General features: G+C 44.4%; 1 protein-coding gene across 2 annotated transcripts in view; it reads left to right on the forward strand.

Annotated features, from left to right (window-relative positions):
• Positions 1–25,224, forward strand: part of EYA2 (EYA transcriptional coactivator and phosphatase 2) — a 49,251-nt gene that overhangs the window by 9,957 nt on the left and 14,070 nt on the right. For both annotated transcript variants that reach the window (XM_054392132.1, XM_054392131.1), the window contains 4 exons: positions 10,278–10,345; positions 12,228–12,405; positions 14,078–14,205; positions 15,144–15,227. In XM_054392132.1, coding sequence (XP_054248107.1) covers positions 10,278–10,345; positions 12,228–12,405; positions 14,078–14,205; positions 15,144–15,227 — 458 coding nt within the window. The remainder of the gene's footprint in view (positions 1–10,277; positions 10,346–12,227; positions 12,406–14,077; positions 14,206–15,143; positions 15,228–25,224) is intronic.

Below are 25,224 nucleotides of genomic sequence, written 5' to 3' on the forward strand. Positions count from 1 at the left end.
TGTGACTTCTCCTCACTGTCTTGTCTAGGAGTTACGTGGTCCAGCCAGCAAACAGGTAGCCGTTGTAGGTGTGTTCTGCCAGTCACCTCTTGGGTGACAAATACTTTGTCTCACCGGGCTCTGTGACAAACATTCTCCTTCAGGAAGTGCCAATGCAGTTGGTGCTCGTTTGTTTCCTCAATGCAGTTGGTGGTGGTGCTGGTTTGTTTCCTCTCATGTTTGGCTGGCACCAGCAGTAACTCTGGCAGGGACAGGTGGGCTGTGTTGCAGCTTCACCTTTCTGCTGGCTATTGTGGCAACATGCTTCTGAAGCCCAGTTCTCCCTCTCCTAAGCCTGCTTTTGTTGCTGTATCGGTGTGAGCTGAAATTCCCCCACTCCCCCGACAGTAACCAGGCTAGCCCAGTCTGGAAGCAAATGAAGGCTGTATTTACAAGCAGAGTCTAAAATCTACGATGAAATGCAATGAATATGTACAAATATACAAAATTCACAACATTTACAAATATATACAATCAACAGAAAAAGCACAACTGATCTCCCTTTGCTTCCCCCCAAGGGGACCCTCCCAAAGGGGCCTCCGTCTCCCAGGAGCTTCCCCCCCAGACCCCCCTGGACAGAGAAGCAGAGTTAGTTAAGCAGAAAGTTGTTAACTTAGCTGCCAAGGTGAGTGTGTTATCTTCAGCCAGAAGAGAAGAAGAAACAGCAGCCAGACAGCCCAGCAACTGCCCCCACTGCCGAACGCAGAATGTGCAGAATGCCTACTTTGTTTTGGGTAATAGTTCTTAAACATTTCTATCTATCCAATGGAAGTGTTTAGAACAATCGTTATTTTGCTTTCTTACACCCAATAGTGACTTATTTACATTCTTTCACTTTCTCTGTTCTGAACTTTGCAAGGAAAAATTAAAAAGACAGTTTCAAACCATCACAGTTGCAAACACAGATGACACAGGTATGAGGGGGTAGCACTCAGCTTTTCCTTTTTAACTCTGTTTATCAACTATAGTCTGGTTCTTGAGCGAGAACAGAATCCACTACAAAGGAAGAATGAGGACAGAATATTCTTCTGGTCATCAAGTGGTAAAGAAAAAAGGGATTTTACAGCCAACCAGAAGGGGAGATCTATTTTTGTACTTCCCTGCTATGAAAATAAATTAAATGTGGGAGGGCTAACAAGCCAGATAGCTAATGCAATATGGCACACGCACAAAAAAATATAAAAGATGAAATTGGCAAGTTCCATAGCTCATAAAACTGACAAGAAAAGATATCACAGAGCTACCATAGATTGAAATAATGTTTTTTTAATTGCCATGTAACAGTGGATACGGTAATATACCATCAGAATCTGAGTAACATTCAAATAGACTGAAATCTTTTATTCATTTTGTTACTCTGAAAGAGATTTTACTTATCTCTGATTTTGTTTTGGGAATTTTTGTTTGGTTGGTTGCTTGGGTTTTTTTTTGTTAACCAGTGCTTGCATTAAATTTTTTTTCTTTGAAGTGATTAATTTGCAATGCTGGCAAATAAATGTTGTTTCAAGGTCCGTGTAATTTCATAATCAGTCCTCATGTAAGTGTACCATTACAGCAACAAATCCCCAAGCAACACCCTAAGCCAGATTTTAGGAGCACGTTGTGCCTTTCAGCACACATTTCTGCATTTTCTGACAATTCAGTAGGACAGTGATTTGCTCAGACTTTTGCTAAAGTTATTAGTCAAGGATAGAAGTTGAACATAAGATACAAAGATTACGTTCAACTTCTGCCCCAAGGAGCTTACTGTCTTCCCTGGCAGTTGAGGAAAGCTCTTGCTGAGGGTGAGGGGGAAATCTCTGGCATATAAGAAAGCTATCATTTAATGAGCTATATAAAATACAAAGACAAAACTGTTCCAGCACATTAGCTAGCGTAGGAAACCATCAGCTCTGCAGAGGCAGCAATAGCAGCCAGCTTGGAGCATTTCCTGTGGCTGCAGGAGCATGTGCTACCCCTTCATTGCACATCAGGCCATCTCTTCTCAGCTTGTCATTAATCCCTAGGCAAGGCCTTGCTCTTCAGTTATTATTGCTAAAATGACAGCTGCTATGAAACTGGGAAGCTGCACAACACTTAAAACGGTGGCCAAAAACCACTGCAGATAATGTCACTGAGCAGGAAAGGATTCGACCACTTGGTTTTCTTTATTCTCCAAATCAGTCTGCCCACAGAATGCTTTTTGTGTTACAAAGGAAAATCCAGTTATGTGACTGGGATGCCATTCCTCTGCCAAGGAATTGCAAAGCAGTATTGAGTTTGGTACAGGCAGAAATTTGGGGCCAAAGACCTACCAGTGAAATTCTTTGCTACTGCTGAGAATTTGTTTTCTTTGTAGAGTTTGTTCTGATCAGCTGTCACATAATGAATGAATAGAAAGCAGCTTTTCTTTTTTTGCAGTGCTGATTTGCAATGCACTAATTACATACATTGCTTATGTCTGTGGAATGAATTGCCCATGAATTTTTCTACTGGCCTGAGACCAAGTGAAAGCTGAATATTTAATCAATTGTGATGTTTTATTGTGCTGGAAAGATTTTGGCTCTTGTTAATATCTGGATCATCTAGACAAATGTTTTTCCAAGAGCTGCCTGAATTTCTTGCAGTTGTGTGCCAGTTTGTGTTACATATTTAATATGAGGCCATAAATATCTCTTTGGCATGAGCAGTTAGCTCTGCATGCATGAGTTTTGCAGAGGAAGTGGCATGTTTAATTTTAAGTTGGATTCTTTAAGTACCTCGTGATGAAATGTGTGAGAAGGGGAAATTTCAGTCTGCACTTGAGAAGTGTGGCTCACGCTTTGGCATGCAGATAGTGAACCCATCTGAAGTCCCAGAAAATGAAGGAGAGCAGGAGCATGTCCTCAGCAAACTGTCACTCAGATGCCTTGGGTTCATAAAGCTCAGACCTCAGTAGAAAATGAGCAGCCTCTTTTCAAACGCTTCTGCTCCACAGCTGGTTTGCATTAGCTGCAGCCTAACGCTGCGGCAGCAAAGCTCTGCTCTGCCCCGCTCTGTGTCGAGTTCAGCGGGGAGAGGCCTCTCTTCAGGAGGGGTCAGACCTCACTTTTTACAGTGTAAATACAAGGGTCCTCAGAATAACAGCAGTCTCCCTTTCAAAGATTCTTGAACACCAGGGGCTGACCATGCTACATTTGCTTTGTTTTAAAATGAGCAATCTTACAGGGGCGGGAAGTCAAGGGGAGAGGCAAAGGTGTTGACAGTGATGCAGTGTAAGCTGCAAGGATCTGTGCTACTGCTACCCAAGGAGAAAACCCTGCTCTGACTTCTCCCATTTATTGATTTGTTTGAGGTTCCATTCAGAGCTCATTCCCTGTTTATTGTTAAGCAAGAAGGGACTTGGGAAAAAGGCTACTGGAAGGAGACCCCAGCTCCTGAAGCTAGGGGGGAGAGCATCTGTGTTTGTAATAGAGAAATGAGCTGGCAGATCATCTGTGACTTCTGCTCTGCCTGTGCTCATGTCAGAAGTGTTTGGATGTCACAGAGGCTTCTGTTGGTGGATTTTGTTTTCATCACTTTTGTCAGATGTCAAAAAAACCCAAACCATAGGAGGGAAAAACCTTGGGAAATTGTGAAGTTGACCTTGTTATTCAGCTTTTCATGCAGCTGGCATAGAAAATGCTAAAATGTTGTAGAAGCTTCACTAAATAGATTTGGTCAAGCTAATCATGGTCTCTTGACAATGTCTAGGAGGCTATAGAAGAGCTGGGTCAAGGAACATCAGATGTGCGTGGACAAGCACTTCCCAGTTAGGAAACACCAGAGTTGTGATGATGGTGCAGTGCTGTTGCTGCTTTCTGTCCTATCTCATTTCCAGGGGCTGTGTGAGGTAATACTCTGGAGGAAAAAATAAAATGCAGGCATATCATCAAAGATGAGGGCTGTGGACAGATAAGGTCTGACCCTGCTTCAGTTAGCACAGACCGTGCAACTCAGGAGCTTCCTAACTGCTGTGTTGGCACTAAGCAGCACTCTAGCAAGGGCTTTTATACCTGATTTGGATGCACTCTTTGTGTTGGCAGGGTTTGAGCACTGACATTTCTGTACGACAGCACTGTGACCTCTAGAGCTACAAGAATACCTGCACTGTCTGAAGAGTCCATCGACAGTGGCTAAAGATAAAAAGAGGAGGATATAAACTTGGCACACAGTCTATAGCTGACAGATTAATTCAAGGTGATCAGGCAATTCCAGGACACAGATCATGCTGGGTTTGTCCCTTTTTTTATGCTTTTCTCTGACACTCACTGCTGGCCACTGCTGTGCTTTTTTTTCTGGAGGCACTGGAGTACTGAGGTCAATTTTTATCCCCAGTGTTATAGGGCAGTTAGATTTTATGCTGACCAGGGGACTGAAATCTCATAGCCACTAAACAACACAGGAGGTGGCAAGTCCATTTTTCTTTTATCATGTCTTGGTTTCTATTAGTGGAGAATTGTGTCCAGGATGAAAATAGCTGGAGGAACCTTTAATCTTTGATGTCCTTGGAGTCACCCAAATAAAGTCTTTGCTGATTTAAACAAGGGGCTGCAAAGAAACAGTTTGCATTGTGGTTGTAAGGATGTTCCCATCTCTTGTGATTTGTTTTTGAAGACAATCGACTGTGATTGATTCCTATGGCTGCAGCAGCATTTGGTAGAAGTGGTTAAAAGGAACACTTTCCCAAAAAGGAATAAAATTTAATGTCTTTGCCATGATTCAAATCCTGAGAGTAGATATAAACCATCCCAGCACTTTCAACACCATTGTTGAGCTGGATTGAGCTATACAGGTGACCAGGCTCAAAAGGATGGTAAAAGCCAGGCCCTTAAACTGCTCTGGTCATCACTTATTAAAGCTCTGTGAGGCTCTCTACGTTGAGTACTCCCAGAAGCAGGCAGCTGGGGAAGGGCTTTGACTCAGAAAAGCTGTGCTGTGAAATGTTTGATGTCAATGCTCAGACTGCCCTCTAGCACCTGGGCAGGCTAGTAGGGCTGAACAGGATTGTACTTGGAGACAAACGGACATCATTTAAATGGGTTGTGTATCTGCAGGAGGTGTTCATGCTTCTAGGGGCAGCCACTGCTGGTGTCAGGGGCTGTGACACTGCAGAATCATGCTTTTTACCTAGGTTCAGAGAGTGTGCTCTTCCCTGGACTGAGTCCTTCCAGACAGAAACATGAGGCTGGTTTTGGGGAAGGGTTTGTTATGCCTGATGGCAAACAGTCGACAAATATGTTGCAAAGTACATATGGGTTGAGTTTTTCTTCTCCTTTAACAGGGCAGATAGTCTTGAAATACCTCCACAGCTGACAGCCATGCAACATTTTATGAGTTTTCTTGCCCAATAAATGCAGGCAGATGTTGTAGGATTTGGAACCTTACAAGGCACTGGAGTATAGCTGGTGGGAGGTAATTTTGATGAGTGCTTAACCTCTCACTAAAAAAGTAGCAGCTTGGAGAAGGCAATATTTACTGCAGGAAACATTAGCTTGTCAGAGAGCTCAAGCACTGCAAAGAACCTCTCTGAATGACCATGCAGGTCTTCAGCCAGATGTTCTTCATAGCACAGAGTAATGCACACTCTACTGGGAGTTACTGAGGCCTTTCCTTGCATCACTCACAGCCAGTGTTGTTTCCTGTAGGAAAACAGCTTGCTGGTGTAAGAATGCACAAGCTTGTGAAGTGCCAGGCAGTTCAGCTGAACCCTGCAGGCATTTATTGTATTAGTGCTAGGTGAGCAAAGAGTCCTTGGAGAGAGCTCTCCCTGGAACCCTGTGTGATACAGCTGCATCTTGGATCTCAGCATTGTTGTTCTATTTCAAGCACATTCAGAAGTGCTCGTGATGGTCTCCCTTTGAAGACCCTCATCTCAGTCCGCTGCTCGACCTTTTGAGTGTTCATGGACTCCCAGTTTCTGCTGGCTTGCCAGGAAGCTGTGATAAATGCTCTCCTGCCCACCTCTGCTGAACCTGGCTGTCTCCTCCTCCAATGGTTAAGTATTTAATTGAATGCTAGCAGTGCAAGCCATCTATTTTCCTAAATATTGCAACTTACTCTCTTTTGGGCAGTAGAGGAGGCCTGGAGAACATCTTGCTGTTGTCAGGGTCCCTTTGAGCTGTGAAGCGCAGGGACACAACCTTGATTTTCAAAGCTTGCTGTGGTGTTGATCTGGGCTATACCACAGGCCCCCCGCTGTCTGCAGCCACAACTTCCTAAGACACCCATGTTCCTCTCTCATGCTGTGTATTCATAAGCTGGAAGAAAAAGCCTTCTTTAGCACTGCCAGAGCTTAGTTCTGAAGATACTGAAAATAAGAATATTTCATTATTTTCGTTACTTGCTCTTTCCTGGAAGGGAGGGAAATAACCACAGCCTGCTGTCACAGAGACTGAGACAGAAAGGGGAAGACTGAGTAGAAGGAGAAGCTGGCTTGGACGTTGTTGCAGGAGCACAGTGCAGATGACACACCATTCAAATTACCAATGATCATTTAAAAATACTTGAATTAAAAAGGGAGTGAGGGGGGAAATAGCAAATGAAATCTATCTGTGTGCAAACAGAAATCTACCATCAGTCAGCTCACAAAGGGTTTCTCTGTACATGGTGCCCTTGGACACTCACACAGAGAAGGGCCACGTCTCCTTATCAAGGAAGAGCCATGGCACTGGCTCTGTGCAGCCTGTGCTGCTGTTCCTGCAGTGTCTGTTCATGCCAGTGTGGCTGTGACATGCATCCTTTACAGCAGCGTTTACAGTGCCACACATCTGAAGAGCTCTTCTACTCTACAGCCCAGATTGTTTTATTACCAGCTAAATGTTCTTTAAGCTACCTGTGAATGAGGGCATTGTGACATTTAGCAACTGATTTGATTGAACACAGATGCAAACCATATTCCATATGGAGAAGATCCAAAGGGAGAGATCCTAGGCTTGTTTCTGATTTGCACGTATGAGTTTGAATGCAAATGCTGGACGTTGAGCTACCCAGATAGATGGAAGCAAATTGCTTGCTCACACAGCTACAGTACTGCAAATGTAAGATTAGCTGCAGTTTGGGGCAGTGTGCTGTCCTCAGAGGTCAGGAACAAAAGAAATGAGAAAGTAAAGAGTCTGTGGAAATGGGCAGTATTCTTTCAGAGCTGGGGGAGGCTCAGTGGTTCATGTGCACTGCTTACCAAGAGGCTTCCTGCCTGTGCCCCATGCCCCACCAGCAGAGCTTTCTGATGTAAGCCCAGTCTGTCTCTGAACAGTACAAGGAGTTCCAGCATTTGGGAAGGCATCTGCCAGAAATGGCTCTGTGGGGAGCAGGGCTCCATTGATAATCCCAGCATACAATGTCTGCTGATAACTTCCCAGTGTTTCTTGAGTTTGAAATTAACTGCTGCAAAACTGAAGTGGCACATGGCAGAACTCATTTTATTACAGAAATGTTTATTTCTTATCAGCACCTTAAGGAGGAAAAGCACAAGTTTGGGGCCAGTTCTGATAGATGTTCTGAGCGACAAGGCTGCTCACAGAAACTGGAGCTGCAAGGCTTCATTCTCTGCACATGAAGAGAGAGGATTTATCCTGCTCTTCATTGCCTGTGGTGCCTGTTTGTTTTCTTTCCATTTGAACTAACTGTGCATCATTGAAAACATCTCTCCAGTCTAGCCTGTAAACTGGAACAGGAACTGAGCTACAGCTGTCCCCAGGAGCCAGCTCTAGTCCCCAAGACAAAGGTCGATGTTGAAATGAAATATTTCTGAACATTCAAGAACTTTTTTTCATCCACATAACTGATTTTTTATTTTTTTTCCCTCCCAGCTTTTCATCCTTGTTCAGCTCTGAAGAAACTGATGTTTTAGTAGCTTTGGTTGTTTGGTTACCTCAAGTTCTATAACTGTTGTAGTGCAGCAATCATGAGCTGGGCAGCTCTCAAGGTATACCCCAGGGGGTGGCTGCATTCTCTGAATGTGATGCTGTGTGGCAGGAAAAGGGTTGTGTTTGATCTCAGTTTAGACAAGCTTGTCTCGAGTGATGCTGCTACTTGATCAGGATACACTGACAAAGCCTGGAATAAGTGGAAAAACCTGAGCTGCCAAAATCTGTTCCCAGGCCTGTAGAAGTTCAGGCTGTAGGAAACACCAGTCCTAGGCACTCTCACAAGTGTTTAAGTACATAGGTGAACAACCAGGGAGTTCAGTTTCTGTCTCTGCACCACAGCCCTTCCTTTTGAGAATTCCCTGGACAGGGGGACCCAGACTGCAGCAGCCTCTAGGGACACCTTGGGTAGCTCAGCTAAAATGGCAAAAGTATTTTTTGTGCAAAGCCCTATGTGAAATCCAGCACACAGGCTCTGCCCACAGCTTAAGGTGGGAAGCTGTAGAGCATGAATCATTTCTCATCCTCTCAGCCCTGTGTCTTCTCCCTTCTCACGCACCTGAGCTGTGTATGATGGGCATGCTGCCTTTACACACCTGATACAGAGTTCAGGGGGAGTTCATTCCAGTTGTGAAAATCCTTTTTATCATTCTCTCTGGAAACCATGAAGCTGTGGTATCATTTGCAGGTAGCACAGCAATAAACACGTTCTCATCAAAATTTACACATAAAGTGTGAGTCCCTGGAGGTAACTCATCCCCCTCTTGGCAGCACTAATAAAGGATGATGGATTGTTTCTAAATGACAGTGCAGGAAGATCCAAAATTCCCCCCTGTATTGTTTGGAGCTCTGGTGTACAAGAGCTGTTTTGTGTTCTGTGGAAATTGTGTTTGCCTGTAAGTGCTAGGCCTTGATTTCTTTCCTAGTGGTAAGAGGTGCTGAGTTCCCAGGGAGTGATTTCATCCTGCTGCATGCTCCTGGCTTGTGGGGAACTCTGCAGAAAAGCAAACTTGGCATGGGTGGGAGGTGGGGAGCTGCCCACAGCTGAGTACATTGCTTCGGGGTGTTGCTCTGGGCAGTCTCCCCATGTGGGCTGTGGGGAGGAGAAGGGATTGGATACTGATCCACCCAGACCTGTCTCTGAGAGGTGAATGCCAGGAAGAGGCATCACCTGAACTCACCTCCCCAGCCAGCACATGCAGGGGGCCTGGGGAGGCCCAGGCTGTCACCTACACCCTCTTTATTTCTCTCTCTGCTTTTTTTTCCCTCTCTGCCCTTTTCTTTTTAAAGACTACATGTGGCAGCAAATTAGTTGTGGAGGGCAGAGTCTTCCCTCTTATTTTTCTTTGGCTGGAGATTTCTCTCTCAGATCATATGCTTTGTAGCTGTCCTTGGCAGAGGGGAGTTTTCTCCGCTGTCCATTTCCCCCCCTAATCTGGCATCTGAAAATCAAACCCAGTGGATCTTTGGACGAAGGTTGGCACATGAAGATGTGCAGAGAGTCCTGTGGTTAAAACAGCCCAAAGTCATTCATGCGGTAAGAAATCAGAGAAGAAAAGAAGGCTGAATGCCTAAGTAGGGCTTGGTCTGTTGGTTCGCAGAGGTGACAAAATGAACCTTGCACAAGCCCACTATAGCCACACAGCACCAAAACGACGCCCCTGGCACTCTGGAAGCAGCAGGCCTCAGTGCTCTCTGGAGCCTGTTGTCTTCCGGTAGGATGGAAAAGTGCAAGTTTTGCCTCCTAGACTTTGGAGCAAGACCTGTCACAAACCACTTGAAGGTTTTTAGTGTAGGTTCTCATGCAAGGACACAATCATAAAGGGAAGTTCTCTACCCACTTGAAACAGAAAGCAGGACAGACTGGAGTTAAATCAAGACTAGAATGTGCTGGGGATGCAGGATCCAGAGGCTGAGAAGCTTGCAGCTGTCCTACCACTTCCCTGATGGGAAGCAGAGCACTGTTCCTGTAAGTCTGTCCTGAACCTTTACTTTTCCAAGAAGAGAAGAGAATGTGTGTGTGTGGCTGCAAACATAACCTGAGGGATCCTTCTACAGGAAAAGATGATAAAAAAACCTCTTCCATTATTTATTGGAAACAAGGTAACTGACTCTTAAATTTGGGCTGAATCCTTGTCTTCCAGCTTTGTTTCCCAGCTCCCTTAAAGTGGTTTAGTGGAATGCTTGCCCTTGAGTGCCTTTCAGTAAGCAGACTTCAGCAGTGGCCCTAAGTCTCTACACCCTGTGTTTGTCAACATTTGTGATGCACTTTTTTCTACTGAGCTAGTAATTATTTCCTGTTGGAAAGGGTTTGTATTAACATATCCTGTTGATTCTTAATGTGGTTTATGCCCATGATATTCTTTTTCTTAGGCACAACAGGGATTTACCAGGGAGCCAATGGCCTGACAAATTCTGCAGGATTTAGTGCTGTGCATCAGGTATGGTTCAGCCTTGTCACAGACTGTAAACACCTGGAGATATGGTGGGTCAGAGAGCTGGTTTTGATGGTTCCATCTCATTAAGGGAGGTACTGCCACATGTCTGGCTGAGCACCATTCTGCTCTGCTCCCAAGGCCTGTCCATGTGCTGCACCTCCAGGTGCCTTGATTACTTCCAAGGTGCTTGTGCAAGCATCTGCATTGATGCAGCTCAGTGCTTGCAGGAGGAGGGTGTCCCAGCAGTGTCTACTGTGCTGCTGTGGCAGTGCCAACAGTTTCATCATTCCTCTACCACCTTACAACTTCCAGATAAGGTTTCTGTCCTCTGCAGAGAGCTCTGCTTCTCGGATCCTGCCTGGCTGCCTTGGCACTGTGTAGTGAACGTGAACAATTGAAAGAGGTGTTGGGAGGCCCTGACAGACACTGAGGCCTCTGAGCTGCCTGGTGCTGCCTTCTTTGAGAGCACACCTGTCTGTGGGCTGCATGCCTCAGCTACCTTGATAAATGTCTGTGTATAATAAACAGCACGATACAGACACAAGGCAGATGTTTTTCAGCAGCAAATGGCCCTTCATGGTTGGGCTAAACAAATGAATGTTTTGGGTGGCCAACAAATTCAGTTCCTTGTTTGGAAGATGATTGTTGACTTGTTTGGGTTTATTTAATGACAGCAGTGGGCAATTTCTTTATTATTTCAGTTCTGAATAACAACATCAGCATTTGCTGGTAGAAGAGCATTTGATTGGAGCATGGGGGTTACCTAAGGAGGGGGGAAATAGTTGGGCTGTTTTCATTGTTTTGTGATAATCTTTAAGAGAAAACAATGACATTCTCTCATTTCTTTTTCAGTTCAATTGTTTTTATGAGAACTTGAGTCTTTGTTCTTGAGAACTCCCTGGTGATTGAAAGTTAATGAAATAACTGTGTCACAGACAAAGATGTAAGCTGTTAGGAAGAAAAGGGCTATTAGTCTTGCTAGAGACTATTTGATATTTAATTTTGTTTAATACCAGAGACAAATTAGCATTTCTGAGAAAATACAAACCTTTTGCTGACAGACAATCCCCAGAGCATGAACACAGTTGCCTACCTGAAAAAGGCAGAAAGATGGACAAGAGCAGGAGCTGCAATTAAAATGAAGAGAAACAAATTTAATCTTTCATGTTTTAATTGTCCAGAGAGAAGTTTTCTAATCTGTTCCAGTTTCCTGCTTCTCACAAAAGAGGGTGTATGAGGGTAATGGTATGAAGTTTGTTTGGGAGCCTTAAAAGCAAGACAAAGTGGTTTGTGATGCCTCAGCTCCCCAAGGTTCATTTTTCTCTAGGCAAGGAAGATGTCTCAGGCATTTAGTTCTTTTTGAGAGAGTTGGACAATCTCAGCTGTGAACATTGCTGGAAAACAATTGCTGCTTTTCCTTTCTTTCTTCATTTTTGTAACTTTTACAGCTGATCAGAAAATACTGTTGATCATGAGAAAAATGCAGCCTGTTTTGCTCCTTCCCTCGCCCAAGTATCATTCTGTTCCTCTGATTTCACCTGTGTTTTGTGGTTTATAGCCTGTGTGTCCCATCATGGCCCTTTTCAAAAAGCTGCCCTCATCACTCCTATATCAAATTGCTGAACTCTAACACAAGATGTGTCATCCCTCATCACCAAATTCCTGTAGAAGAAGCAGAACTCGCTTGATTTCTGAGCTCTTGTTGATTATTTGATCATAATAAATTAGGAGCATGTTTGGGAGAAGCAGAAATGCAATTTTGTAAGTGCATGAGACCTGGCTCTTTATGAAATCCTCCTGAGCCATGGCTGGCTGCCTTTGTGCTGCCTTGTGGGTAAGACACAAGCAGATACCCAAAAGTGAGATGTTTCTTTTTTCCTCAAAGGAATATTCCTCGTATCCAAGCTTTCCTCAAAGCCAGTACTCACAGTATTACAGCTCCTCCTACAACTCTCCATACGTGTCTGCAAACAGCATCAGCCCCTCAGCCATCCCAACCTCCACTTACTCTCTGCAGGAGCCTTCTCACAATATCAGCAGCCAGAGCACAGAATCACTCTCTGGTAAGTGCCTCTCTTCTCTGTCCAGGTTGGCAGCCTTGGCCACCTGCAGACATAAACCCTGCTGTTGGAATTTACAGAAGTACCTGTGTTTACATGGCTAAATCAGATTCCCTAGCACTTAGTAGTTTTTCTTACATGATGCAGCACAGGGTTGTGAGAAGAGATTTGAACATCCAGGCTCCCTAAAACCATCCTGAGTCGTTTTCATGAGTATGTGAGGTTGGATCTCCTCTAAAGGTCGTACAGAAAGATAAGACAACTACAGACAAAGCTGAGATCAGTACCTGTGGGCAGCAATGAGTTCAGAGCAAACAGCCATGCTCTGAAAAAGCCCCACAGCTGCTGAGGCTTGACGGGGCTCTGGGCAACCTGATCTAGTTGAGGATGCCCCTGCTTACTGCAGAGACGGGTTGGACTGGATGACCTTTTGAGGTCCCTGCCAACCCAGACAGTTCTATGATGCTGTCAAGGTTTATATTCCCCTCTTCAGACAACCTGTGATGTATGTGTGCATGAATAAGTGCATCAAGAGAAGAGCCCTCTTTGAAAGGTCAACACAAACTATGAGTTGAAAGTTCAAGGCACAAAAAGGCTTCAAAATTTGTGGCCTTTCTTTGAGTGCTTCATTTTTAAAGTCTCCAAGCTGAAGTGATTTAGAGAACTGCTGACAGGTGATGATCCTCCAGTGAAGGGCAATCTTCAGATATTGCTTCCCTGCCAAAGTTATCCCTGGCATGCAATAACATTTGTATAAAACCTCACATCATGTGTGGATGATCACAGAATGCACCCATCGCAGGCCTCCTGACTTGTGAAACAAATCTGAATGTCTGTGGTTGCTCTAAAAGAAAAATAAACTAATAATGGGGTTTAAAAAGAGGTGATCACAGTTTTCTCTAAAAACAGTTGGAAGATTTTCTGTACCTCAGATCTTGTCTTAGCCACTTTGACAATAGGTGATTTCAAAAAAAGGCTTCTTAGGCACAATCCAAGCTTCTCTGAAGAAGATCTAGGAAGATGGAGAGGCCAAAACTTAGCAAGGTGAAAGGAAAATTGGTTTGAAAAGGATTTGTAATATAAGGTAAGTGAAATTCAGGCAGGTTTATGAAACTCAAGCCAATCAAAACAGACACTTTGTACAAGGGGAGCTCACCTTTGACTCTCTCTCCTCTCAGTTATTTCTAAAATGCTGTTCTCAGTGAAATGGAATATGGCTAAACAGGCTAGTTCTGTATTTTTAAACAGAAGTTGATCTTGAAAGTAGATTTTTAGTGGTAAGCACTCATCAAATTTAGAAATAATAAATTCAGAAGTTGAATTGCTGTTGGTTTGGTCTTCAGCTGCCTTTCTAATTTCTCTCTTGAAAAGCAGAAAGGAAGTGAAATTCAAAAGGCTACGTTTTCAGTGAAACATTTGCTATGGTTTTTGAAGTGCCTTACCCATTTGTAAATGACATAGCTGCAGTCTTGGTGATTTTTGAAACTTTAAACAAATCTTAGGAGCTAAAAGTTAACTTTTCTGACAGTGCCAGCTATTGCCGTGCAAAAAGTTAGGCTCCCTGGTGGTGTTTTCACAGCGTTTCTGCTGCTCTCCAGTAAAGTTTCCTGCTTTAATCACAAGGACACATGGTGTACAATCTAAGTTTACAGTGGAATTTCTCTTTTCCTAATAGGGGAATATTCAACAACACCAGCAAAAGACATTGAGACAGACAGACACCACAGAGGGACAGACGGCAAGGTCCGAGCCCGCTCAAAGAGAAGCAACGATCCTTCCCCTGCTGCTGACAGTGAGATAGAGGTAACCACTTCAGTTTGTGTGTATCCTGCTTTTGAGCCATGAGCTGCCCAGAGCAGAAGGGCAGAAAAGATATTTTACCCCTTTCCAAGGAGTAAGATAATTAATGCTCCACCCTGGATTGGAAGTTTAAATGGAAATTTGAAAGAGCAACCAAACTGCCTCCCGCTTAGACCCAGGCCTACAGCAAGCTTCAAAAGGCCCTGTAGTGTAGATGGAAATTCACTGCCATCCAGTTCCAAGAGAAAGCCATCTCCCCCACAAACCATAAGATAATAGCATGCACATCCTGACCAGAGAGCAGAGAGAGGGATTTGGCTGTACACTCCCTTAAATAGAGAGATATAGGAAAACAGAATAACAAACAGTTTACAATATGCTGGAACAAACTGCCTGTGCCCCTGGGACTCTCTAGCCTTTAGAGGACTTTTCTTTGTGGTTATTAACTTTTGATTTTCCTTAACCTACAACACTATGCCCTTGGTAAATCCAGCAGAGATAAAGGATTGCATCTTTTAGCAAATCCCACCATCAGGCTAGCAAGTTGGGAGAGCCAGGGTACAATCAGTAACATAGCTGGAGCCTGCACACAAGGGTAGTTAGAATAACTGCACCACCTCTACGTTACCAGCATCTCAAACTGTTCTTCCTGGGTGCTTTTGTTTTCCTTTGGACTTATCAGAAGACTGCTGGTTTGTTGCCCTGACTTGAGGTGCAACGGGGAATTTGTGTGGTTGTGAGGAGAACAGACTCTCAGGCTGCCCAGCACACCCTGAGTTCCGTTTTGCCTGCTTTCACAAAGCATCTGCAGTGGGTGCTGCAGAGGGATCTGAGGCCTTGCAAAGCTGCAGTCCAACAGGCCACATTTCCTGCCTGAACAGGCTCAGGCCATTGCTTCCTGTGTAACTGTGCTTCTTTCTCCCCCCTGCCTGCCCTTGCAGCGTGTGTTCGTGTGGGATCTGGATGAGACGATCATTATCTTCCACTCCTTGCTCACGGGAACCTTTGCATCCAGATATGGGAAGGTAAAATTCAATTTTTTTAGCATTACTGCTTGTCCAGCCAAATTGCATCAGGAACTGGGGGGGCAGCTAATGAGGCAGCTTCTCAAACAGATGCTGCTGGGTTTATTCAGACCCTTTGGTATAAATCTGTCCTGTGGTATTTCCTTCTAACATGTGAAAATTTCATTTACCTCCCTTTCATGTTGCAAGTATCCCTTTGTTTTTCAAATCTGGTGGTGTTCAGCTGCTGCTAGACAGGACACCAGGATGTTCTTCCAGTGTCTGTCTCCTGCAAGAAGGAGTCCATCAGGCAGGCAGGCATCATTCACTCCAGTCTGAGTGAGGTAACTGGAGTCTCAGACAGCCTTTTAGGAGATGTTTTGTGTTGGTCAGTCTGGGTTGCCATGAAGAATGCTTGCCTCTTCTTCCCACACATCCTGAAGCTCACACTTCAAAGGGGTTTTAGAAACTGTATCTTTAGGTCCCTCCTTTGCAGGCAATTCCATTTTTTTTAGGTAGCTCTCTCTGTGGCTCAGCAGACTGAACTTGGCTTAGGAGAAAATGCTGGCTCTTGCATTCAGTACCACATACTTCATTTTCTTCCTAAGGCAGCTTTTTATAATAAACACTTCAGTCCCTTTGAATTACAGAATGTCAAACACTTTTATATGGTTAGAAAAAAGACAATATCATTACCTAATTAAGGTGGATGACTTAGCTGGCAGCTGTTTCCACACGTGGCTTTGAACAGTCAGCGTTGTCAGGAGGCTGGAAAAATCAGCCTGCCTCTCTCTCCAGAGCAGAAATATGATTTGACATCATCTCATGGCTTTAGCAGCTGTACCTGTTTTATGAGGGCTATAACAAGCTGACTGTGCAATTAGTGAGATAGATTTATTGTTCACTGTTAGATGTGCCTAGTTGTAAGGGGTATAAAATGGTGTTTGTGGTGTGGAAGTCTACTGCAGCACTTGGAATGCTGCTAACACTTCCAACAGCACCCTCTGAAAAGCAAGCAGGTGTTTGCGAGCAGGGATTTGTTCAGACCTGTGTTGTACAAGGTAATTGCAGCGGGACCATAGTGACCAAGGCAAGCTGAGGTGTACCTGTGTGAGCTCAAACCTGCTGCCTGCAGAAAAGAGAGAGAATTGGGCAGGATCAGCAAACAGAAACTCACTCTGTATAGATCTGCTATGCTTAGCACTGGGTAGAGGTTGCAACATGCATAAGGAGAATTCCCCTCATGGGCTGACTTTGTCCTAGCACAGCACTTCTGAAGCAGATCCCTTCATCTACTGTCTCTTGCCTGAGTTTAGAGAATGAGGGGCTGGGATCTGCTGCCTGGGAGCAGATGGTGATGGTCTGAGGGATGGGATGGACCAGCCCTGCAGCACAATGCCTATAAACTCTTGCTGACAGGCTGCCACAAAGGCAGAAGCTGCCATACCTACAGCAGCTGGTGTGGGAATGAAGTGGGGTCAGGGAGGAGAGCCAGAAGGGGCCACCAGTGGCCAAGCTGTTTCCATCAGCTGTGTGTGCAGAGTTAGGCCAAGACAAGGCACTCGTGAGCAAAAGGGACTAGGGAGAGAGGAAGACAGGAAAATGGGGACTCAAAAGGCTGTCTGCTTTGGAAGGCTTTTAAAGGTTCAAAATGACAAACTTCTGTTGGCTGCTTCCTTTATGCAGATGTCAAAAGTGGTACAAACAGGAGTGTTTCTTTTGAATCAGTGAATCACCTTTGCTGTTAAGTTACGCCAGGCCCTTTGAGAAGCTTCTCTAGAAGGATTTTTGTCATAGCTCTTCATTTGTTTCATCAGTATTAAATTCCTCAGGGCTTTCCCATAAGGGGAATGGTTGTGTTATTAAAGTATTGTAGGCTAAGAGCTTGATCCAAAGACAACTAGAGGCTTTGGTGGGCTTTGGAACAGACCTTAAACCAAGAGGGAAATACAGCACAGTCAGACAGGCTGTCCTGGCAACCATAAAATAGTAACACAGCTCAAAATGGTGAAGTGAGCTGAACTCTCACATACAAGTACAGCAGTGAGCCAGAGGTTAATGGAATTTCAGAATCTCTTGCTTGAATAATGTAGGAAGCATTAATCTCAAAGCAGAATAAATATCAAGGCCAAAAATTCTTATCTTCATCCTTAATTGCTCTTAATAGGTTCATGAGCCTGTAACTAGACATGGATATGCTTTGACTCAAATCTCACACGTGATTGCCTTGGTTCTGTATGTCTCCCTTCACCATTCCCCTGGCCAATGTTCATGTCCCAGTATCATCCTGTCTGCTGCACTGGGAGAGCTGCTGTGTAGCCACTCAGAAAATGAGTGCCTGAATTTGGTCAAGTTGAAAAGCAACATCTCTTTCTGGGGTGATTTGTCTGGGAAGAGAGGAGAAGAAATATCAGCCATAGCTTCAGAGATTTGAGTCTAATTTCCTGTGTTCTTTAGCTATGCAATCTCAAATGGTTCTGCAAGATGTCCCTTCCTTGGTGATGGCAGCCATAGGGAGCTGTCCAAAAAAGTCTGATTTGAGAAAAGGGAAAAGAATTCACCAAAAGGATGATCAGCTGTAGTTGGATTATTGATCAGTTAATGTTCCACTGTATATTTTCTGACCTGATTTCACATGAAATTCTTTGTTTGATTTCTGAGGGAAACATCTCTAGTCCTTGCATAGACAGGAGTTCCTCAGAGCATGGACAGCTCATCTCAGGTGCTTAGAAAATAATTTTTTCATAGCATTAATAGAAGTTTGAACACAAAATCTACTCCAAAAGCATGAATGAATAGCCCAGCCTAGGTTGCTCCTTTATTGTCCCTCTGCCCAAGCTTTTTGCTCTGTCCTATAGATTACAGAGCCATCAGACATTTGCTCTTAATGTCTTTCCCATGGGTCTGGTCACTGCAGGATAACCTTTAGAGTGGCAGTCAGAGTGGCCTGCAAAGTCACATCTCCTTTTGCCCACAGCTGAGTGGATGCAAACCTGCACAAACATGGGAGTCATTCCAAGTGATCAGGGCAGCAAGGCTGTCAAAGCCAGGAAAACCTCCCCACCCTTTGTTTCTCAGCAGGAGGCCCTCTGACAAGAAAAGACAGGAAAAAAATAGTTCCAGAGGCAGTTAACCCTGGATATTATGTTTAGGATTGTTTAGAAACCTGTTCTGCAGGCTTCTGATCACTGCATTGGTGCAGAATATTCAGCACATGCCTAGAGAGCACAGCAGATGTTGGCCATCATTGCAGCTCCATGTACTGTCCACCCAGCCCTTTGCATCCCTTCAGGCACCTTATAATGAAGCCCACATTGAGCTGGCTGCAGTCTTCACTGAGTCTGCACAGATCTGCCCCCAAAGCCCACCAAACATGATGGGGAAATGGGACAAGAATCCACAGCTGTCTTGCTGAGGTTTCACACAACTTGGGTGGAAGTCAAGGGACTTTGGCCACTTGTTTGGAGCAGCAAAGTACAAAGAAAGACTCTTTTGGTGGTATTAATTCAGACAGTAAAAAGAGATTGCAGGCACTTCCATGCCAAAAAAACCCACATGAGTCTATTCCCCTTTCCCTGACTGAGATCTTTGCAGGCTTGCTCCATAATCTATGTTGTCAAAGCAGTAAAACAAAAAAAATTCTGCCTTTCTTCCAGTGTGAGAGATGTGAAGGATTTTATTGCAGATTCATTCTCATGCCTTTCAAAGGACTGGTATCAAGAAAAGAGGGGGCACTGGGTACATTGCTCTCTCTAGCTGAGGGGCGTGTGTGAAGCCAATACCTTCTCCCAGTATTTGTCTTGTTCCCAGAAGGTGTATCCATGTCCTGTGTTGGTGCATTCCTTGAGATTTTAGTGTCAAAAGGAGTTGTGAGATAAGTCAAATCCAGAATTAAAATTCATCATTACCTGCAAGTTTCTCTGAAATCTTGGAGCCAAGTGGAAAGGATTTTATTTTAGCACTGACTTAAAGAACTGAGTACTTAGGACAGTCTAAGTCCTTCAGTTGGTGCTGGATCTTTTTCAGCAGTCTGATGATGCCTGCTGATACCTGTGAGTTATGCTCCATAAAATCCCCTGTAGGATGCACAGGAATATCTGAGGTTGTTCAACATCTTGAAATGGCTTAAATGAACAAAAACATACTGCAAAATCTCATAAAGAAAGTTCTGTCTGAGTTTGCAACCACAGCCATGCACAGCCATGTTCCACATTGCAGTTACCCTTAACTGAAAGGTGTTGGGATGGCCTCTGCTAGGCTGTGCCCTGTGAGCCTGGCCTACATGGTGGCTTTGCCTGGAGCTGCCACTCTGGCTGCTTTCAGTGGGGATTGCAATGTGCCTTTAGTTGTTTGATTGATGTAGAGGCTGCTTTGCTCTCAGAGCCATATTTTGTTGTTGCTTTTGCAATTCTGAAGTGCCAATGTGAGCTTTGCCCAAGTTGTCAGCAGACAGGATCAGAGAGACAGGGACAGGACATTACTCAGCTTTCCAGCCTGTGTGAAATGAGCTCTGCCTCCCTGATGAGCAACTTGCACAGCGATGTCAAGGAGTAGGAGAGGGTCTCTCAACCACAGCAGGGCCTCAAGACCTTTTGGGCAGAGCAGCTAAAGTTGCTGCTTGGTCCAGCTGAGGACAGGACATAAATTTTATGACTTTCTAGCATTCCAAGCACATGTCACAGCTGCTGTATGCTGGCTGTCTGTGACCAGGACTGTCTTGCTCGCAGCAGAAATGCTGTGGATCTAAGAAACCTTGTTCCTCAAACGTTTCACTGGCAGTAACATGTTCTCACACAAAGTTTTCCTTTAAGTGAATTATAATTTTCAATTAAAAAACCCAGTCATTGAAAAGTTCCTGCTTGGCTCTACCCAAGATCCTTGTAAAATCCTTGGGCTGACTTTCCCCCCCCACCCCCCACCCCTTCTTTTTCCTGCTTTCATTGAGTGCTGCAAGTAGCTTTGTGTTGTCTGCTTTGTTCACTCGCAGGACCCCAGAACAGGGCCCGGCTGAAACACCAGAGGGATTTAATCAAATCTGATGGTGATTCATGCTTCTAATGGCCGAATCTGTCCTTTACTACTTTACAAACTGAGAAGGAATAAAACCCCATTTTATTGCTGGGCTGTTAAAAACTATTTGTGGAAGTTGCTAAGGTTCAAATCAAAAGCAGCCTCCCCTGAGAGCTCCCAGCTAATTCTGAGTGCCACGGCGTCGCTCTTTTCCTTCTCTCCTTGAGATGTGGCCTTATATCACTACTGCTGTTCAAACATCTGAGAGCTTTCCATTCCTTTGACAAACATGAGCCAAAGTGCTTAAGGACATCTGTTTATTTTATTTCTTTAATGAGAAAACCTTCCAATTTCTTACTGGCTCAGCTGTGTTTATTTACATTTTGTTAGTCATATGTGTGGGGCACCTTGGGACGTTCAGAACCTGCAGAGGCCTTTGCTGAGGGCTGCTAGCAGGCATCCTGGTCAGAAAGGCAGAATAAGCCCTTCCTAAGGAAAACACAGTCCTTGGAACTCCATAAAATAGATTTTCAAAACAAATAGAGCCTAATTCACTCAGTAGATCATGGATTAAGTCAAGATGAATACAATTTGGAAAGGATTTTCTGAGGAAGTTGGAGATTTTTTTTGCCCACTGGAGGCTAACCCTTGCATTTAATGCCTTTTTAAGTTAAATTAAAAAAGCATTCAATCACTGCAGGTAATAAAACAGTCTGTTACTTTAGACATGCTGCTATATCAATTATTAGTTCATTATTGGAGAGAGGGGAGTAAATAATTCCAGCTATTTGATTATTTCAGACGTGTATTTCAGGAGCAAACAGCTGTGTTTATCATCTGCACTGCTCCATGGGAAGCAGCAGCAGAAACAGCAAAACCAGACCCATAGCAGCTTAGATGGTGGGCATGGGAGATGCTCTGAGCTCTTGTGGATGTAACCTCTTGTACTAGAGCTTAGGTGAGCAAAGGGGTTTCTAAGCACACTGCATGTGTGGCATTTGGAAGTATTAAAGGATTATTTTGGATGTAAAAGATGTATCAGAAACCATGCTGCATTGTGAAATGGGCAGGAGCAAAGGGAACAGGCTTTCTGGAATAGAATCATAGAATTGTCAGGGTTGGAAGGGACCCCAAGGATCATCCAGTCCCAACCCCACTGCCATGGGCAGGGACACCTCCCATTAGATCAGGTTGCTCAGAGCCACATCCAGCCTGGCCTTAAAAACCTCCAGGGAAGAGGCTTCCACCACCTCCCTGAACAGGGCAACCTGTTCCAGTGTCTCACCACCCCCGTGGTGAAGAACTTCTTCCTAACATCCAATCTGAATCTACCCACTTCTAGTTTTGCTCCATTCCTCCTAGTCCTATAGTGTAGCTTTAGCCTGTGTCTTAAACAGATAAAACAGCAAGCTAAGGCACTCAAGAGCAGGAAAGAACTGAAAGTGTTCCCTGCCTTGGAAAGACAGGGACTTACCTGAACTAGAGCTGGTGCACATGGTTAATTTCCTGTTCCTATAGGAGAGCCTCATTCATGGCTCCAATTCTGATCAAGGTATCAAATGTTACAAGGATTATTCTCACAGACTCGTTTTGTTCAAACATGTGGCCCAGGCATTGGTATCTGCACTGGTGTATTATGATTTTTATACTACAACCAAACTGGTCCATTTTCCAGGAGTTTCCAAGTAATTAAATCTAATTTAAACTATTAAATTCTTTCTTTTGCTGACAACTTCATATTAACAGCTAACCACAAGGAGATCTAACTTAGAAAGCCCTTGATTGTGTCCTAATCCGTCTCTCACCTCTGGCTGACACCTGTGGCAGATAAACCCTAGAGAATAGGGGTCTTATGAATACTCTTAATTAATACTTTCTTCCTTGTAGAAAAGTAATTATTTGCTCATGGCATAAACAGGTATTTGGCAGGGATTTAAAGAGACTGATTACTTTTAAATGCTAGGGCTTTATTTTTTATTTTTTTTTAAAGCAGGGGGAGGAGGCCTGGATCCAAGATCCATGCTCAGAAGGACTTTGTCTGGACATTGTGAACGTCAGGTTAATTGGCACATGGCTAAATAGGAGCAGAGTCAGACAAGCTGATTTGTTACCTGTCTGAAAGGAGCCAGCTTTGCCCTTTTGCTAATGGCTTGCAAGTCTGAACAGGGTACCTGTAAGGCAGAGGCTTGGAATGGGCTTTGAAGCCAGGATGGGAGGCAAGAGTGACTTGTACTTGAGAGATTGCCAGAGATAAGTCTGCTTCTCCCTTCCTTCAAAATCGCAGTGAACAAGAGAGGAGAGCTGTCTGTGGACAGCCAGCCAGCTGGATTAGGAGCAGCTGCAGGTGTTAACAAACACATGCCTCTTAATGCATACTCCAGGGCAAGTGTAAGCAGTTTGTGAAGGATCAATCTCAGTGTTTTAGGTGAGCTGTAGTTAGAAAGTTTTAGTACAGAGCCATTGGGGATGGTGCTGACTGTGCAGTTTGAAGTGTGCCTGCAATGCACATGGCTTTTGCCTTTAGCAGTGAAGATATGGCAGTGCAGGCTTCTGTGTAGTTTAGCTCCTGAAAAAGGGTCTAGGGACCTACATAGTGCATGCTGCAACATACCTGCAGCTACTTGTACCCGCATTTGCTAAATTAAAGACAGTTTGGCTATGCTTACACATTCTGCATTCCCTTTGCTCTGCTGAAACAGTGGCTAGTCAAGAGTTTACAGGGAGTGAGCAGACCTAACCTTCCATTTGAACCCACTGCTGTAACAGGAAATCTTTCTTCTTTGCTCATCTCCAGTTTTTGTAGAAGTCATATCCAAGCAAAACCACCAAAGGCTGTTCAGCAAGCTGCTCTTAACCATCTTCTGCCAACTTGTTACTCAAAATGAAGGGAAAAAACGAAAGCAGAAGTAAAGTGAGTTTAGGCAAGGTGTTACAAGCTTGGAGGACAAAACTGAACTCAGGCTGGAATTCTAAAATGCAGTTAATTACAAGGATAAGGAACAGTGCTGAAAAGCAGTCAGAGCAAATGTCTCAGTGATGCCATGGGGATAGGGACGTTCCCTTTGGCGAATGGACACTTAGGTCTTCCTCTGCAGCACGCTCCACAGGCTTCTGTTGCCCACACTTCCCTCTAGCAGGACTATACTATCTGCTGACCAGGCAGCAAAACTACCCTGAAATAAGCAGATATGGAGCTTGGATTTGGCAGTGCTGGTGGAAATGACCTTGTTCAAAAAGTGTGGCTGTCGTCAGCAGCAGGCAATAGGCCACCAGTCCTTAGCTGAAAGTCACAGCTGTAACAAACAGTAGAGACCTGTCCAAGGGTGCTCCTCAGGGCAAACATTTTCTATGCAGAATGTTAAGCAAAGCCTTCTCTTACTCTGTGTGTTTTGATTCTTTATAGTTTAGGAAGGAGCAGTAGGAAATGGGGACTTTCTGCCTCTTCCCTAAAGATGGGCACTAAGCAGAAATGGATTCCTGTTTGCTAAAAGTGAGGGGGAAGGCTGTGTTGAGGAGGGGGAATATCAGCCTCTTCCAGAATGAGTGCTCCAGAATGGCCGCTGGTCGTTTCCCACAGCCCATGGGAAGAAGCCTTTTAAAGCTGTGTTGGAGGGTCAGGAGCGCCTGGTCTGTCATGGCTGAGCACCAGAGGTCAGCACTAAAAGTAATTTGTGGGACTGTTTAATTTTGACCCTGAAGGAAACTGCAGCAGTGGTGCATGACAGAAGTGGGGCACACAGGGATGCACTGTGGAGCCAGAGGTTTTGTTTACTGAAGGAGTTTATTGCCTGTTTTCTACCCCTGCCTCTCATTGTCCTTGTTTGTGGAAGCATGACTGGTAGGTTAGCAGAGGGGGTAGGACCTCACTCTTCTAAAGTTACTAAACAAGCACTCAGGGTTGAGTTTTTAGATTAATTCTGTTTTCACTGTAAAAAGTGGTTCCTGGAGGAGATTTGATTTCAGGCTGTCTGTGGTGCATCCTTCTTTGGGCTTCATGTGCATCAGAAAACATTGGCTTTATGTATTCCTCAGGAAGCTGGTTCCCAGAGCTTCAATGGTGCATTTCTGCCAAGACAGGACACCTTAGCAGGGATCACTGCTAGGAATGCAACAACTTGCCATTGCTCTCCTGAAGCCATGTGGGCATTAGCAGTGCCCCAGGGCATCCCGTGCAGCACAGAGACATCCTTTAGTGGCAGAGGATTTCTGTGCCTAGGAAGAGCTCTGTAACAACATCCTCAGATAAATCTGATCGTTGTCTTTCAGCCTGTTTGCCTCCTGCACATAGAGGCTGGGCAGCAGGGTGATGGACAGGCCTGTCTTATTTTGCTGCTTTCCAGTCCACTCACACTCAAAAGCTGCAGCAAGTGTGCCTGTCTGTGTGGGTACAGCCTCTAGCACAGTGGGGTTCAGGTCTGGGACCAGTGCTTCTAGATGCTGCAGCAATGCAAATGAATAACTGGAACCCTGGCCTGGTGCCTCTAGACACCTCTGTCGTACTGGGAGTGCTGATTTGCCTTTTAACTTTATCAGACTCTGTAGGACTTGGAAGCCTACCTTGCTGTAGAGGAAATGTCCATACTGTGAAGGCAGTGATTCCAAATCATTTTCCCCAAACGACTTCCCCTCTGGGTGGTAAAGTGCATTTTTTGGGTTTATTTTCATTCCATCACATTCTCTACCTCAAGAGAAAGATTACTTCCCCCCCCCCCCCCTCATCTACAGTTTAATTTCCATGTTGTTTAGTTTAAGAGAAGGTAACTTCATACACTCTGGAAATGTTTCCCACTCCCCATTAGTGATTAATACCAATAAAGCCACAGACAAAACTCAGAGGATAAATGACAGATACTGACCAAAGAGATTTCCTGAAAGAGTTTTAAAGGCTAATGGTCCTTGAAATGGATAAAAAATAAATTGCTTCATTAAAAACTATTTTACAAAATAATTTCTTCCTAGCAGCTTATTTTCTTCAGAACAGTTCCCCTATGTCACTACACCTGGGCAG

This window comes from Indicator indicator, chromosome 24 (assembly GCF_027791375.1).
Source record: "Indicator indicator isolate 239-I01 chromosome 24, UM_Iind_1.1, whole genome shotgun sequence".
Taxonomy (NCBI): Eukaryota; Metazoa; Chordata; class Aves; order Piciformes; family Indicatoridae; genus Indicator; species Indicator indicator.